Source organism: Coregonus clupeaformis, unplaced genomic scaffold (genome assembly GCF_020615455.1).
Source record: "Coregonus clupeaformis isolate EN_2021a unplaced genomic scaffold, ASM2061545v1 scaf0109, whole genome shotgun sequence".
Classification (NCBI taxonomy): domain Eukaryota; kingdom Metazoa; phylum Chordata; class Actinopteri; order Salmoniformes; family Salmonidae; genus Coregonus; species Coregonus clupeaformis.
Window position 1 is genome coordinate 9,000 of NW_025533564.1, and position 18,530 is coordinate 27,529.

Here is an 18,530-nt window from a genome sequence, read left to right on the forward strand (position 1 = left end):
GTCAGCCGTCAATGGCAGCCACAATACGAATGTCTATGTCCATTGAGCCCATGTTTATAATCGTTCTCTTGCATTCGTTTCCCCGGCTGTGGTGACTCGAGCGCGCACTCCATTCCGATGAAGCAGGGCGCACAGGAAATCTCTTGTAGGCATACCTGCGCTATCTCTTTTCCTCAGAGCCCATTGTGTGTTTGGTAGATTACATTCACATTTTGAGAGAGAGAGAGAGAGAGAGAGAGAGAGGGGGGGGGGGGGGGGGGGGGGGGGGGGGGAAGAGAGAGAGAGACGGGGGAGAGAGAGAGAGAGGGGGGCTAGGGCCGATTGATAACGCATCAGAAGAGCTCGATAGTTTCTGCTGGACACTGGCAGTGAGCCTGGAAACACCCGCTACAAATGAGTCCTCTTTGCAAGACTGTTGAAGGGAGCTGCAACAATGCACAAGGGCTATCCCGTGACTGCGGCCTAGTTTGAACAGGTGCATTCCACTGTGCCCATTTCGGACGCAGTCCACTGATGGAAGACCAACAATTCCAAGCCTGCTCAGGCATTAACAAATAATAGCCTATCACTAGCATGTTGATACCCACTCCTCTCCTGCGGACTAATGGTTTATGACGACCTGTCTATCCATGTCGGGGCCTGGCAAAACAATAGACTATGCCACTGAAAAACATATCAGACGGATGGAAAAGTAGGCTAGGAGTATGTATTAGTTTAACACAACAATTGGACAGCTAAGGCTATGTGAGATTGTACTGAGTTTAAATTTGACCAAAATAAATATGCTTGCATAGGCCCACACTACAAATAATTTCTCTCGCGGATCCCTTTTGAGTGAAGTTTAGGCGCACCAAGGCATGGGTCTATATGCTTCAGATATACCACAGCTTTCATATTCTGACCTGGACCGACTGACATATCTTTGATTTTACGGGGTTTAAATACTTTAAAGTGTCGCAGTAGAATAGAACGCTACCTGCAGCCACACTGCTCTACCACCATGTCCTCGTACTGTTTGTACACAACGTTATTACCCGAGTCTATGTAAAGAATGCTGATGGGACTTAGTTTGGTGGGAACACAACAACTAGGAGGTGTGCTATTGGGGTCCATTGAATTCATAAGAGTTTGAATGATGGCATGGTTTGTTGGCTCTAAATGCGATCTCAAAGGGAAGTCGCACACACCCTCGCAGTGGTACGCCTCATAATCCAATGGCGCAATGATCCAGTCATCCCACCCTAGCTCTTTAAAATTAACGTGCAGAGCCTTTTTGCTGCATCTAGATTTGGACTTTTTGCCATGTCTTTTCCCATGCCGATTGTTCAATGCAGTCCTCCGTCGGCGCCTGGCTTTGAACTGCAGGCCCCTCTCCTCCTCCGACCTGCTCCCCGATCCACGCGACTTGATCTTCTCTTTCATTTCGTTGAACAGGTTCTCCCTTTTCTTGGACCTGGTGTAAACCACCAAGATGGCCTTCTCTTGCTGGGTTCGGCCGGTTCTGTCAAATCCCATCTGTTTTAAATCGATTTCCATTTCTGATTTACCAAGAGTGCCCTTGAGCTGGAGACAAATCTGGCTCCCCTGATCAGAGTGATGCCGGTTTTTAAACATTTCCCACACGTCCAAAACCTCCCATCCTGGTTTTCGGGAATCCAGAGGATCAAGGGATCTGGAATCCAGTAGCCGTTCTGATCGACAGGAGAGTAATTGAATGTCATAGAGACCTGTCGGGGACGTTTGCAAATCCCCGGGCACTTTTCTAAATATCCTTAATTCAGCTCCAACCAACTCCTCTTTGTCTGAAAGGGTTGAGACATCAAACAGATACTTTTGTCTTCGCAAAGGAGAGTGCAAGAGATCGTCTGCAAGATAAAAAGAAATAATTGCAGTCAGATTCACTTAGGGTGTACAGTGTTCAGGAGAGGGAGGGAGGAGGAGGGTTCACATTCTCACAAAGAGGCCAGATCCACTGGCCTTCTTTCTTGTTTTTCAGTGCCCACTCGAAAGTCGAGCTGAGACAAACTACGATTGACACGTCATCAAATTAAATAAAAAGGTCTCATGGTTAACATCATAGGCTACTTGATATAATTTCTGAGCAGAAAGAGTGCATTATCATTTTGGTACTGTATAATAACCATCTTCATTCTTAACATCAATAATCAACAGATGCAAACTTAGCAAAACAGCTACCATAATAATCAATTATTTAGTTTTGACCATTAGGCCTAATATGATGAGGTGTCGACTGTCTGAATCAAATGTATTTCCATGTTACTAAGCTATAATTGTTGAGACAGTCGCCTGAATATTGTAGGCTAAGCCTATGATCACAATACAACAGCTGGCAATTACATATTTCTCTCTCTCTCTCTCTCTCTCTCTCTCTCTCTGTACCACACTCTCTGTACCACACTGTCCTTTTGGATTAGGCTTTAATACATTTTCGATGTGCAAAATACCGTTCAGTAGCCTATAATCCTATAATTTTGCCCTGTACTTTAATTGATGTCACTTTATATTATTAGAACAGAATCGAAATATAGCCTATGTATTTTAATTCTTATGGGGAGAAATGTGAAATTCGGAAACAAACTTCAATTGAATTGTCAATTGAATCTTATCATTAATTTTAAATGTTAATGGTTATTAGGCTATTGTTTTCTAATAACACCCCAAATGAATCACACTTCTGAGAATACTTTGCTTTTTCAATGTATGCCTATCATCACTAAACGAAGAGCCTGGTTAAATTTGTGAATATTATATCAAACAAGTTTATTAATTATTCTTTGCTTGGAAAAAATAATTTCTGAAACAATTATCAAAGTTGTGGAGCATAGAAACTAGGTGCCTAGTGACATGACGGGAGGGGATTCTGCCAGACTCAACCGACCAAAGGCGACATAGGCTACTGTACACTCAACTGAACAATACACAATTAATACATTATTCCCTGCTCGAGACCCACGAGGCCTAGGCGACACATATATGATCCCATCGAAGCAATGTGCTTTCATATAAGTTATAATATTTTACATTTCTGCTGTAAAGGGTTTACCTGCGGTATGCAGTGTTTTTTATACCTAAACCCCAAGGTTTCATAAAATACATTATAGCTTTTTAAAACACCGTTTTCTAAAGATTTTTCGATTACTTACGAGAAATTTAGATTTTCGTAATGTTTTATCAGTCAAATATACTTATACATACGCATAATAGGGGAAATGCTCAAATAGGCTGAAGTAAAAACGAATCTGTTTTACTTTTATGGCTACCATGAAAAAAAGTATTTGCCCAAACAAAATGCGATTTTCTTTAGGATTCACGATAACAGGAATATACTAGGCCTACATAAGACAGATAAACCTGTTGTGTTCTGAAATATCCATCAAATGTGATTCCGCTTACCATTTGTCCATCAAATTAAATGCACTGAAAAACATTTTATTTAATAAAAACAACAATTGTTGGTAGCCTGTTCTAGGCCTAAACAATTGCGCCCTGTGTGTAGGCTATTAATCTATAACTCCAACATAGATGCCATATTTCAAAAAAATATGATGTTATTCGAAATAGATATTTGAATTTGGTTGCCAGTACTTTCCCCCCTCTGTGAACCCTGCAGAGTTTAATAGTAAAAGTAGATTGAAACCTTGTGTTTGTTTCAGTAACTTTGCACGTATGGTCTGCATTAAGGTTTTTTATAAGACCTCAAACAAATCGAATACAAGGTCACCAAATAATTAACAGTTCTGAATTCCCCTCTTCCTCATTAAAATACTTCCCCGCTTATATTTCATCTCCTCTTGCCAACGACAACATTCCCGGTTCAAAAGTGCTTGGCCTGATTATGCTGACTTTAAGTTACAGCGGGAATCTGTTTTAAAGAACTTGACATTGCAGTTTGTTGATTTTGAGATATGATTCGACAAATTAAGAGACCCGTTTTGATTCACCTCATTTGCTTGGAAATTATAAAAATGTGGACATAATGGAGCCTGTGCGTAATTTACATATGAATCTGACCAAAATATGAACGATAAGGCGTCATCCGCTTATGTTAGGCCTATTGTCATATTATCTGAGGTTATGGACAACATATAACATTGATGTTACGCTTTCGTCTATCTATTAGGCTTTCTAACTGATAAAGAGAGCGAAGAGGAGAGGAGCGAGAGAGAGAGAGAGACAGACAGAGAGAGAGAGAGAGAGAGAGAGAGAGAGAGAGAGAGAGAGAGGAGAGAGAGAGCGAGAGAGAGAGAGACTTCTAGTGCTGTGGCTTCCAAGGCCAGCGAGCACCATCTGCGTTTTAATGAGTTTCTTCAAGTGCCAAAAGTAATTTTCATACATTCGGTTTATTCTTGTCTGACCTTGCGACCATAACGAACATAGGGACGACTCCTAATCTGTTTTGCATAAATTGTTTTCATTTTACCTGCAGAGGGGAAAGCCTACGCAATAAAAAATATTTCAGTTTTATACAAACATGTCGTCTATCGGTCCAGTTCACCGTACACTTACAAGTGTTTCCAAAAAGAGCTGTGCGTAATAGCTGAAAAACCACAAAATTCATATTTACGCACGAACGTTGTCTCTTGAGTATTACTTTTCGTACTTTTTAAAGTGAAAAAAAAAAACATTATGTTGTAGCCTATTATACAATACAACTCAACACTCGAGGGCCTGGTAGAATCTTAACAGAAACCACCACTGTGCTGAGAGAACGGAAGAAAAATATTTTTTCAGCAATTAAAGTGGTGGTAGCGCAGGGAGGTACACGGTAAAATACTAACCACTTCATAGCGAAGGACGTGTTCTTACATTTTTTTCCTTCGTTTCTGGTGATGTGCCATTGGCTGAGCTGGGTCATTATGGGAGAATAGACAGTGTTTGATATGTTATGACATGAACACTCAATTAGATCACGAGTTCAAATACTCCAATCAGCGGTTTGATGCTAAGCAACCCTCAGAGAGTCCAGAGAAGGGTCAGAGCCAGTGACACATCAAATCAAAATCAGGGGGAAAGTGAGGCTTTTCACCAAATCAGCTCTATGTTACAGATGGGAAATAATGCCAACAATGACGTTAACTGATTGTATTTCTCCTCTAAAGATAAAGGAAACTTACATGTGTTCGGTTTGTTGGTGTTTATCTGCCTTTGTTTGTCTAATCAAATCCGCCAAAACACTTGGTTACAGAGTTAACTGTCCCTAATAACCTGCAGCCCACCCTAACCCATTCTAATATATCCGTTTATTAACTACAGAGTTGGCCATACAGATTGCACTGATGGCATGATGATCTGTAACACAAACTTATAATTCCTATCTTGATGTGAGCCAACTGTAATTTCCTCTTTGACGTGTTCACTGATTCACATAGTCCTACACCAATTTGTAAATTAATGCACAAGTTCTTTGGAAATATAACTTTTTCTATGATTATCTAAATTGGCCCTGTTTTGAGATAGTCTAGTCTGACGACATGGCAAGGTTTGAACAGGATGGGTTTGGTGCACGCGGGGACCCATAGAGAATGATTTACTACCTTCATTTAGATAGGGCCTCAATTAGTGTTTTATTGTCGTGTTACCTGGGGGTCAATGTATGTCTAATATAACTTTATATTTTACAAAACTGACGTACTCCTATGGCTCTTTAAAATGTGTCCCAAGGGCTCAAAGGGAACTGAATGCGACAACAAAACGTAATGCGTCCCTCATAAATGGTGATAAAGTTCCAGTGCAACTTATACAACTTTGAGGCTGACAAGATAATTGAACTTTAGCTTGTGATATATCGTTTTATGCATTAATTAATAGGACATTTTACAACTCAAACTGTTACATATTTAGATTGGATCATCTCTAAACATGCGCCATCGACTGATAGGCCAGCACACTCTATTTTGATGTGGTTATTTTATTTTATGGCACTCTTTACAGCACAAGAGCAGAACAGGAACACCATTTTTCAACATTTCAACTCAACTCCGGCAATTCCTTCATTAAGAGAGCCATTGTAAAATGAATAGTTTATGCTACCGTTTTTGTTTTTTTTATTTAAAAAATGCATACAATGGCTGCAGCGATGTGTGCAAATCTAGAACAAATGTAGCAACATTCTCAATTGGTCGTATGCAACGGTAGTAGGTTACATAGCTAAGTCATTTTAGTTGAGACCAACCTGTTCCTCTGTCCACAAAACTTGTTATGGTGTTTGCAGACTTTGAGGAGCGGAAAAAACTTGCGTTTAGTCCGAGTCTCTCTGCAGCCGAATACGTCCTGTATATGGAGAGCATGTAATCGTGGGGCACAATTGCGTCCTTATTAAAGTCTTCTTGGTGATGGCTTAAGATAGGAGAAGATGCGAAGATCTCTTTGAGAAATTTGGTTGACCTTTGTCCATCATGAAGGATCTTGGCTCCCTTGTTTCTCCTTGGCACAGAGGGAGATATGATGGCAGCTGACTGAAAACATGGTATATTCCAAATGAAGATGAGTAACAAATATAACGATAATACTTGAAATGCGTCCATGGTGGTAGTGTCCCAAAGATGTTTCGAAGCCCTCTCCACAATGAAGCGATTTTAGACAGCAAGGGCTGAAGATAGACTGCGCGTCAGACCTAGACTTCTGCGTTCCGGTCTCACCAGAAAAGTGCGTTCGCGCCCTCGACTTCACACAAGAGCGGAGACTGTTGAATCAACAGAGAAACACGCCCACTTGCAGACGCTCATGTAGCCTACTTATTGGAGAACTTTTCCCAGTCTTTCTATGGACGTTGAGACGGAGGAGACATCTCCGACGGCCGAGGAGTCGTTTCTCACCGCCATAAGTAACGCCACAGGATGCCAAGTTTAAAGGTACAATAACACGTTGACAAAGGTCAAGAGGTGGACAAAGATTTCAACAGAGTGGAGGTCATGGAATGTTCCTTACCAGCTGAGAGAGTAGCCTATTGGCCTATATTGATGAATGTAACCAATTATCTAAGACCCCCTATAAACTTTTACGCATGAAAACATGAAGACCCGTGATTTATTTCAAACATGCAAAGGTTTTGGGGCCATTTTTGTTTTACTTTAAAAACACCTTAGCAATAGTTCAGCTATTTGGGGCGATGGTCTACATCCCTAAAGATGTTCACAGGTGCAATTTTGACTTTTCAAGACCAAGGACCTCAGTTATAGATATTGTATTTCTGTACGTAAACCAAACTGCCAATGTCCACGAGGGTATCAATGGATTCTGAAAGTACTGAAGAGAATGCGTTCCAATCAAGAAAATAAATAACAAGAAAAACACTATTCATTACGCTATTCAGCCTCTCTTTTTGCTGTACTCTACCGACCTCCAATGGCATTGCCATGAACTACAAGTGGCTTCAAAATCATACGACCCATGCTTCTCTGAATATCTAGGCCCACTTGATGAAGACATTATAATAATGTCTCCTCAAAAATGTGTCATTCAGTTCATGATAAGGCCATCATGTCTCCAGATAAAGGACTTAATGAAAATCCCTTGTGGAAATCTCCACTCTTGAATTGTTTAGTCAGAGATAAGATGTGTGCATAGACCTTGCCAGTAACATATTAACTAACTGTGGTGTTAATAGGTCAACAAACGGACAAGGTCCTTCACAGTGATAAGATTTAAAATAGTTTGAGACAGGAAACAACTTCACAGTGATTTGTAATGCATGCAGCTGTTGTTGAATTCACTAATTATGTGTCTGCCATAGTTTTTACTCTGTGTATGTTTAGGACTATAGCCTATCTCTACGCAGGCCCTATTTCTAATGACAGTTGGGTAAGACTGGATCCAGAGGATTCATCCAACAAATACCTAGCTGTTTTTGAAAAACTCTGATGCTGATTTCTTGTAGTATGTCACGTTTTAGCTTTTATCTATATGGCGTATTTGAGGTTTTAAATTAGGGTTTAAAACGTTTAAATGTATTTATTAAATGTATCTAAAAACGTACGTATCTAATCATTCACATTATCTATTTGCATTTCTATAAATTGGCATGTGGAGGAATAAACATGATTAAACCAGTCCATAAAATAGCATTATTTGCTGTTCCATTGTGTGGCAGTACTCTCCAGCAGAGGGCAGCATTTGTCCACCACCTTCTCCTGATGTCTGTGGCTTTGACATGGAGCATTCACTCTTTAAATTTACTCTAAGACACATGGACAGGGTCAGTATTTTATTCCAAATGTTTCAAATGAGAATAGGCCTTAGATGTCTCACACACTTAACTAGCCGTTGGTCACAGGGGAAGCCTACTTGAATGTTCTGGCCACTGCTGTGAAGCAACACAGTATCCCCCACCTCTTTGACAGCCTCCCTCTGATTATCTCTACAATCTGAACATTGGGTTTGGAGAGTTTTGGCAGTTACTTGTCCTCAAATGAATTTAGCTCTCAACGGGCCCTGCTGCATTATGTTATTCACTTCTTTCGTCAGTAGGAGTCAGTATAATTATCAGAAGAACCTCAGAAGGTAACCTCATCAATTTGGTCGAATGGTTACTGTTGACATTTTTTTCTTGGTCTGCTAAACATTTTGTAGAAGCAATTCTCACCATAGAGCAGCTTTTGATACAGATTGGGTTTTGATGTCTTGCGAAGGCTTCACTGCAGAGTCTACTCACAGGCGCTATCCTACTACTGGACGGCACCGGGGCTTTGACCTGCTTCGTTTCCGACCTGGGGCAGTGCACCCCTCCTTAGACGACCTGGTGAGCCCGGGCTCCCCATATCGATACTGAATTTAGTGCTGACACCCGTTCGACATAGAGCGCCTCAGCTCACACAATGCGCCAACCTCAGCCTCCCGGTGACTTGGGTTACAGGCATGAGCCACCGCGCAAAACACGAAACTCAGCTGCAGGTAAAGGTGTTAAGGGGAGTAGTGTGTGACGTCATTTCAAAGGAACGCTAACAATCCTTTGCAAAGTCAACGAGAATAACTAAAGACTATAGTTTCTATAAACTAGGCTTCAAGTGCTTCAAATTACCCTCAGATTTGACAATATTTTAATAGAAAGTCGGAGTACAGATTGTAGTATTGTATTTGTATTTGTTTATTTTAAAACAGTTACAGAAATGCAATATTTTTTTTTTTAGAAATAGCAATAATGTATTTTTAAATTTGCTTAGGAAAGTACAGGCATTATAATTGGGTCAGTGCAGCTGCACTCCAAATTGATGATTACTGCCAGCTGTGAGCATGTGGGCAGGATTGAAACAAACCCAACCTTCATTTACGTTGTGATGCAGTCACGACCACAAGTCTCACAAAACTCAGTTTTGGACGAGACTGACTTTTATGACAAATTATCCTATTTACACTTTGTAGTCAATTTTGACAGGATAATACATGTTTCTGACTCATATCTATTTAGGGGCAATTGCTATTTAAAGTTAGTTTAAAGTTACGACCAGGGCAACTCAACTGTAAAGAAAAATTCAAGTGTTCGCATAATAGCGCAACACAACTCCAAACATGACAGATAAGAAGCTACATAGCCCCTAGGCCAGGGATGCGCAACCCCAGTCTTCTGGGGCCGGAGTGGTGTCACACTTTTCCCCATTCCTAGCAAACACAGCTGATTAAACTAAATGCATTCTGAACTGAAGATCATGATTAGTTGATTATTGGAGTCAGGTTTGTGAGCTGGGCCTGGGGGCAAAAGTGTGACTCCAATCAGGCCGCGAGGACTGGGTTGCCCATCCCCCAGGCAGTGCATTCCTAAGTATTCAGACTCCTTCCCAGTTTCATTTTGTTATTACAGTCTTATTCTAAAATAGATTACATGAAAAAAATCCTCATCCGTCTACACACAATACCCCATAATGGAAAAAGTGAAAACAGGTTTTTAGAAATGTTTGCTAATTTATCAAAATAAAAGCAAAAATACCTTATTTACATAAGTATTGCTTTGCTATGAGACTCGGAGGGTGAGCTCAGGTGCATCACTGTTTCCATTGATCATTCTCCGGATGTTTCTACAACTGCTGAATGAAGTCCACCTGTGAGTAAATTAAATTGACTGGACATGATTTGGAAAGGCACACACCTGTCTACATAAGGTCCCACCAGTTGTCAGTGCATGTCAGAGCAAAACCAAGCCATGAGGTCAAAGGAATTCTCCGTAGAGCTCTGAGACAGAGGTCGTTTAGAGGCACAGATCTGGGAGACGGGTACCAAAAGGAAGAACACAGTGGCCTCCATCATTCTCCTAAATGGAAGAAGTTTGGAACCACCTTAAGACTCTTCCCTACAAAGCTGTTACTAGTCCAAACTACAGAGCAATCGAGAAAGGGTGGCCATCGGGTGGGCAAAGCAATGGTCACTCTGGCAAGTCCAGAGTTCTCTCTGTGGAGATAGGAGAACCTTCCAGGAGACCAGCCATCTGCTGCACCCTCAGGCTGCTTTAGAGTAGAGTGACCGACAGGAAACCACTCCTCAGTAAGGCACGGCGAAATTACGCTTCAGAGTTGCAAAAAAAACACTAAGACTCTCAGACCATAAGAAACACGATTCTCTGGTCTGATGAAAGCAAGAATTGAAGTCTTTGGCCGAATACCAAGCATCACGTGTGGAGGAAACCTGCCAGCAACATCCCACGTTGAACGCATGGTGGTGGCAGCATCATGCCTGTAGGGGATGTTTTTCAGCGGCTGAGGATAGAAGGGAAAGAATGAAGCAAAGTGCATAGAGATCCTTGAGTGAAAACCAGCTCCAGAGCACTCCAGGACCTCAGGCCTGAGGCACAGGTTCACCTTCCATGGACATGCCAACGACCCTAAGCTTTTTGTAAGACAAGCGCAGGAGTGGCTGATGTGTCCTTGAGTGGCCCAGCTAGAGCCCAGACTTGAACCTGATCGACATCTCTGGAGAGACACTGAAAATAGCTGTGCTGCGGGCTCCCCATCCAACCTGACAATAGAGCTTGACAGGATCTGCAAGAAAGAATGAGAAACTCCCAATACAGAAGCTTCTGGAGTGTATGCCAAGAAGCTTGAGTGTCCATAGCCAAAAGAAGACTCCAAAGGTGTAGCCCTCGCTGCCAAAAGCGCTTCAACAAAGTGCTGAGTAGAGGATCTGAATGCTTAAGTAAAATTGTGGGGTATTGTGTGTAGATTGATGAGGAAAAACTAACGTCTATTTTTAGAATAAGGCTGTAACGTAAAATGTGGGGAAAAAGTCAAAGGGTCTGAATACTTCCCAAACTCCACTAGTATATGAATATAAAAGACATGGAGATAGCCAAAAAATTGACCTGTGCAATGGAATAAGTTGTAAGACCTCTATTATTCATTGAATTTCGTCAGATTCCTACTGCCAGCTAATGTGAGATTTTTTTAGATTGCATAACTTAAGGGCCTGCATTGGCTTGCGGAGTATTCACTGCCCCCCTTTGCTGCTATGTAAAGCCTCCACTCTTCTGGGAGGGGGCTTTCCACTAGATGTTGGAACATTGCTGCAGGGACTTATTTCCATTCAGCCACAAAAGCATTAGTGAGTTGGGGCACTGATGTTGGGCGTTTAGGCCTGGCTCACGGTGGCGTTAATCCCAAGGTGTTCGTGGGGTTGAGGTCAGGGCTCTGGGCAGGCCAGTCAGAAGTTCTTCCCACACCGATCCTCGACCAAACCATATCTGTTATGGACCTCACTTTGTGCCGGGATTGTCATGCTGGGAAACAGGAAAGGGGCCTTCCCCAAGCTGTTGCCTCAAAGGATTGGAAGCATAGAATCGTCTGGGAATAGCCATTGTGCTGTTAACATAGGCAGGTGAGATTTCCCTTCACTGGAACTAGGGGGCTGGCGAACCATGAAAGCCAGCCGAGGCGCTAGCCGAAGTGTCTAGCCAGCCAGGCTAGGTAGAAACAAAACCCATCAAATACACTTTCGCTGAAAATAAACACTTTTTCTAATATGATGACATCAACATCCTTCTGCTTGCCCCATTACTGCTAAATAACATACTGTTAAGTAGCTCTGACTGTGCCAATAGCTTAAGGATGCTGGCGCTAATGCTGGTTGTGCGTCCTAGCCAGGCCACCATGCTGAGAAACAAGCTGGTTATTCTCCACCAAACCTGCACCCAAACCTGGCTAACTGCTGCTGTTTCTGCTGCGACTCTCTGGATGACTTCTGCCCTCCTCATTCCTGATGCCTCAGCCTGCTCCAACATAGCGCCAACTCTTTCAGGAAAGAAGTTCAGAATATCCAGACTCTGTTTGGCCAGGTGACAGGCGTTTTCTGAGTGATGACAGTGACATCTAACCGGTGCTGTTGGGGTGGGCGGGGGGACAGGGGTGTGAGTGGTTCGCTGGTATGAAATCTCGATCCAATCACATGTGAGCATAGCCAATAACTTTCAGGCTTCTTTCGGTTATACTGGTGAGTACAGTATATTGTATTGTTTATTTTTTGTCTGTAAAAGTGTGTTAGCCATGTTTTCTTATAAATACTGCATAAACGCATATAGTGATGTGTTAAGTTGTGGAAACTCATATCAGACTGAAATGTAAGAAAGGTTGGGGCTTGAGCAAAAAACATCCTGGGGATAGAAGACCCGGGAAGCTGACTAATGGGCTGTACTCAATTCCACAATATAACACCCAGTGACTTCAACACCATGGACAGGGAAGCCTGCCTCACATGGCTATGTGCCAGTATATTGTTTCCAAAATTTGGATATTTTTTGTTATTTCATGAATTTGTTGTTTGTTCACATCCTGTGATTGTCTGTGTCATTTGGGGAACAAATAAAATCTCGCTACATAGGCTGGCAGAGCAGAAGTAAGGCTTCATGTTTATAATCTGCACGTTATTATAGAAGCTTGGTGGCAGCCAGATATGTCTTTAAATATTGAAGAATGAGTCAACAATTTCCAGGACAGAACAATCATGTCTGCGTTATGCTCAACCCAACACGGATTTGAGGACATTTAGTCATGTTTGACTTCGAGCGGCAGCCGCTGTCATTGGTCCTCGTTCAGTCCTGTGTACGCAGTGTCATTCCACATCTCAAAACACAAAGTGGAATGGGCTCGACGAGCAGACTCGTGAGGAACACTGGAGTAACGCGGGACTGCGTTATTTGTGTTCGTGATTTGGAGTTTACGCATCGCTGCGACTGGAGAATCAACACCAAACGCGGCGTCAGGCAGTATATTTTTATGTTTATGTAAATAGCGATGACAGCATTTTTGAAAAAAAAATAGGAACAGTTAAAAAAAGAAAAAGCATGTCATTCCTGATTTCTAGCTGGCCTATGATGTGCTTTTTACTTTCCATTCTTATCACAATTTAATATCCATCGACATATTATTTGTATTCAGTTAAGTCCGAAATTATGATTGTAAAATACATTTTAATTTAGTTAGTACTGCGCACTAACCAAATGTTAAAGGTGGGGATGGTTGAAAAAAGAGGAATGAGTTAAGTTGGACTCATACAGGCCTTGATCATATTCAGCACCACGAGACAGTGAAAGCAGCGCCACACAATTTCCTTTATATTTGATAATCCCTTAGGCGACCATTCCCCTATATGCTTAGAATGTCTTTCCTCTTGGGTTACAAAACTGACAAAAATATAAACATGTTTGTGCTATATTTCAATAAACTTATGGGCTAGACTATATGTTTTGCATTCATTGCACTGGATTTTCCCAGAATGGTCTAAAATCTCATTGACAAACCATCAATCTTAGAATTCATACATGTGGCAGAAAACTTTTGATAGTCAAGGCCTGCAGCACATTTATTAAAAGGAAGAAGAGGCGGGTAAGAAAAACAAAACAACAACTATAATAACCTTAATCCAAGTCAATATAGAAGCACATCTCATGCTGTAACATAAACATGGACAAACATGGTCAACTTTGCAGAAACAGATATTATATGGATATTAAGGAACGTTTTGCCATCATAAATTGGCTGATAGCGAGCTGGGTGTATTTTCTCTGTAAATAATGTGTGTATTTAGAAGTGCACTGAAAGGGATGTTATCGACCACCAACAGCAAGTGAAAGCTTTTTACCTTGCCATTTATTATCTCTAAGGTCTTTATATGGGTAATTTATGGCACCATAATGTTCAGGTTAGTCACGGATAATCTATATTTAGGTTTAGGAAAATCTGTCAGAGCAATTTATAGATCTGGACATTTTCGGATGTGGTTTTATTGGAGAAACTGTAATGTATTCGTTTGTGAACATCATCAAAGATAGATAATTAGTACAACAGTACATTGTTTCTATCATCATCTTAGATATCTCTTCACACACACACACACACACACACACACACACACACACACACACACTCTGCTCACACCGACCATACGGCCTACACATACAGTAGGGAAAAAAAGTATTTGATCAGCCACCAATTGTGCCAGTTCTCATAAAAAAAGATGAGAGAGGCCTGTCATTTTCATCATATGTACACATCAACTGTGACAGACAAATTGGAAAAAAAATCCAGAAAATCACATTGTAGGATTTTTAATGAATTGTTGCAAGTGTAATTGGAAAATAAGTATTTGATCACCTACAAACAGAAAAATAAAGATTTCCTGACTCTCCCAGACTGCCTTGCTTCTTTGAAACATACATCATCCACTCGTTACCTGTATATTAATGGCACCTGTTTGAACTTATTATCAGTATAAAAGACACCTGTACACAACCTCAAATAAGTGCTGCCTCCAAGCTCCACTATGGTCAAGACCATGAGAGCCTGTCCAAAGGACACCAGAAACAAAATTGCAAGCCTGCAGGCTGGGAAGACTGAATCTGCAATAGAGTAAGCAGCCTTCTGGTTTGAAGAAATCAGCTGTGGGAGCAATTGGACAAGTAGAGCCATGCAGGAATGCTGATAATCTCCCTCGATCTGAGGGCTCCACGCAGATCTCACCGTGGGAGTCAAAATGATCACAAGAGCGGTAGGCAAAAATCCCAGAACCACACAGGGGGACCTAGTGAATGACCACTGCAGAGAGCTGGGACCAAGTAACAAAGTCTTATCAGTGTACACTACTCTTTGGACTCCGTCCTGCATTGCCAGACGTGTGCCCTGCTTTTGCATCAATGCATGTCCAGGCCGTCTGAAGTTTGCTGAAGTGCATTTGGATGATCCAGAAGTTGGGAGGATGTCATAGTCAGATAGGGCTTCAGCTTATATAACTTTTTAGTAAAGACGCTCAACTCATCGTGTTTGGACAAAGAATGCTGAGTTGTCAAATAACTCCAACCTGCTGAAGCAACAAGTGCAAAACCATGCTTCAAATTTTATTTCTGCAAAAGGGACAGGGTGACCAGTCGTGTAAAAGGAAAGAATAGATAGGGCCATGTATCATGGGAATTTGATGAAAACCTCCTTCCATCTTGAGCATTGAAAATTCATGATAGCTGGTCTTACCATATATGTGATCTAAGCTTACCCGGGCAACGAAGGTAACCCAGTAGAGCCTAAATCCTGGGTAGCTGCCAGTCTCTGGAGTCAGCCTCCCATAGAAAATCTTTGGGAGGAGGTTGCAGTCAAGTGTTACACTTGCTTGACAGCCCCCGTATCACCATCTGAGAAGGTCTGCATGGAGGAATGGGCAAAAATAACAGCAACAGTGAAAACCTTACGAAGACTCCCTGAAAAGCATTTGACCTGTCTACATTGCCAGCAAGTATATAAGTATTGAAAAAATTTTTATTTATTGATATAAATACTTATTTCTACAATTTTTTGCAAAACCATTCATAAAAAAATCACAATGTGATTTTCTGGATTTTCCTATCATTTATTTTATCATAGTTGTATATATATTATAATAGAAATTACAGGCCTCTCATCCTTTTTAGTGTTTCACTACAGTGGTGGCTGACTAAATGCATACACTGTATTACAGTTATGTACAGTACTCAGCCAATATTTTCTCTGTTTTTATATGGCTTTCAACCGTGATTTTGTGCCACACATACCACCATCTCAACCTCAGAGAAGAGAGATTGGAATATATAACTCTCCATACAGTTGGCTGACCTGATGCCTCTAAGTAGCTGAACAGATCTGCAGGGTATGGCTCATGTTGTGGGTCTTCATTAGTTATGAAAGCCCTTTGAGTGGTATAATAGTTTCATTTAATTCTAAGTTGTTTTATTTATTTGTTTGCATTATTACATGTGACGTAGGTTATTTCTGGGCGAGGGTACCTCACGATACCATCTTCATCTCATTCAATCTGTATTTCCCAGTCTGCACTGCTTGGCAGTGTGCCTTTAAGGCGAGTCAACCATGAGCGTGCAAGTGGAAAAATCATGTTAAGTGAAAATTACAATTTTAATGCCTACTTTTAGTTTGGAAAAAGACCACTGAAATTTCAGACTGTTTTACAGTGGGATGGCGTTTTGGACTATAGCCATTGCAGACACCACCAGGCGGTAAGTAGTTAATAGACAACTAACAGAGAGTGTTCCAAAACTACTCTGCCCAATAACAGCTCATTTCAGTTTTATCACCCACTCCAGGTTTCCCAGACAGTCCTTGTAAAGGCCCTGTTTTCAAATTGTTCTTTGCTAAAAGCTATTTTTTGTTTCTTTTTATCAATTTAATTTAAAACAATCACAGCATGGTAGCAATTATTTGCAAATGATTTGATATTGAATGTCATGTTTCACCATGCAAGCCACTAGAATAGATGAGTGACACTTGCACTGAGGCTAAAATGGTCATTAACTCCCAGGCTGGAATCTGAGACTTTAGCAGGTAGGGTAACTAGTCTTAAATTATGCCAGAACACCCATGTTTGATACCAGTTTCATTGCATAAGTTTCCTTACGATGAATTTTGTGTGTTATTATTGATCATAGCGTTCGTCAGTATTAATTTGATCATATCACGGGGCGTCAGGAGATGATATCAAAACCAGCCACTAAAACGGCGCATTGAAGCCTTATTGCCTTCAAGGTTTGCTGGTTGAAATCATTTTGAGCAATGTGAACACGGATGGGGATGGGTGTGAGCATCTACCTCTGGTGCTGAGGTTACATGGTGAATCCTGCTATGGGTGGTTTTTTGAAATTTCTTTTTTAATATGCTTTGCCACATATCATTTGGGTGTAATACGCACAAATTCGCTACGGTATCTGCCTCTGTTATCTGCCTCTAGTGCCAAAGATTGCATGTTCCAAATCTAGCAATAGAGCGTTGTTTTACTACATGCCTTTCCTTAGCCATTGGGTGTGCACAACTTAAGAGTTAGGTGTTTGTGCTAACCTTTCACCAACCTTAAAAATTCAGTTTCCTTAAAATGGCGGTGGAACAACCAGTATCATGGCGAAACGTAGACCAGACATCCTAATTCTGGACGTGAGACTGTAAGAGCTGCTGTTGCAGCAACAGCCCAGAAGCGCCAGACAGCTCCCATCTACCAAGGCATAGATAAGCCTCTCTGTGAATCTGGGGCTGTCAGCCTCCACAGCCCTTATTAGTGCTCTATCTGCTATTAAAGGATCACAGGGTCATTTTGCCTGCATAAGAAAAATGTAATGTTTTTTAAATTATTTTTGCAAAGGAAAGCGAAATTAGTGCTTCTTGTTTGACAGGTTCAGGTAGTCCGACACATTCGAGTCATTTCTTTGGCCTTTCTTTGAGAAGAGGTTCACAAGCACTGCTGAGTTTCGTCAACATTGAAACACCGTGTGGACATGACATGATAACAACTGTGGGTGGCAATTACAAACTTGATTGCATTTCTGGCTGATGATTGCTGCTGATGTGCCTAGAGACAGCAGCTCACGTGCGCTTGTTCATATGGAGCACCTGACCATGTCTCAGTCTGTGTTAGCCTCCCCCACACACTGCCTGGGGCCTCCCAAATTAAGCAACATTGACCTTTGTTTATGTTGCAGGAGAAAACCATCCTAATGCCTCTCGGAAAGATGGGAACACTGAACTGTCTGCAAATGTAAGTGGCCCCCATTTTGCTCCTGTGTCTTCCTTGCAGTCATTTTCATCTGTTGCTAAGTCTGTTGCTAGGGCATAGTTTGGTTTAAGTGGCTCTGCGGCTGTTGCTGCTGCTGCCTAATCTGATTCTTGCTGAAACTCAATGTTTACAGCTGTGTCAGGGCGGTAGAAACAAGAGAAGAACATATCGGGGCATAAGTATGCTGGTGAGCTACGTTTTTATTGTGATGCTCATGACACACTACTCAGTTGCCTTGGTGCAAAAGCTGGAGGCTCATTTCAGGTGAACTTTTGGGGTGTTCTCTCATAACAGGGCTGGAGGACCTACATTGCAAGAAATTACTGCATACCACAATCTAGTATAAAGCCTGCCTTCAAGTATTCCTTTTTGTGGTTCCCTTTTTTGATTGCTTGCCCTTACTTTAAGAAAACATATGCCTGTTGTCACGCCTGACCTATAGAACTCTTTAGTTAGTTTGGTCAGGGTTGTAGATATCTGTGTGTGTTGATTCTATGTTTATGTTTCTATGTTTC

General features: G+C 41.4%; 1 protein-coding gene across 1 annotated transcript; it reads right to left on the minus strand.

The window, feature by feature from the left end:
- Window positions 1–313: 313 nt before the first annotated feature.
- On the minus strand, window positions 314–6,664 carry LOC123483423 (growth/differentiation factor 6-A-like). Its single transcript, XM_045213403.1, has 2 exons — window positions 6,194–6,664; window positions 314–1,865 (listed from the first exon to the last, which is right to left on the minus strand). Exons 1-2 carry the CDS (start codon window positions 6,543–6,545, stop codon window positions 973–975), a joined length of 1,245 nt encoding a protein of 414 aa, XP_045069338.1. The 5' UTR covers window positions 6,546–6,664; the 3' UTR covers window positions 314–972.
- Window positions 6,665–18,530: the final 11,866 nt, after the last annotated feature.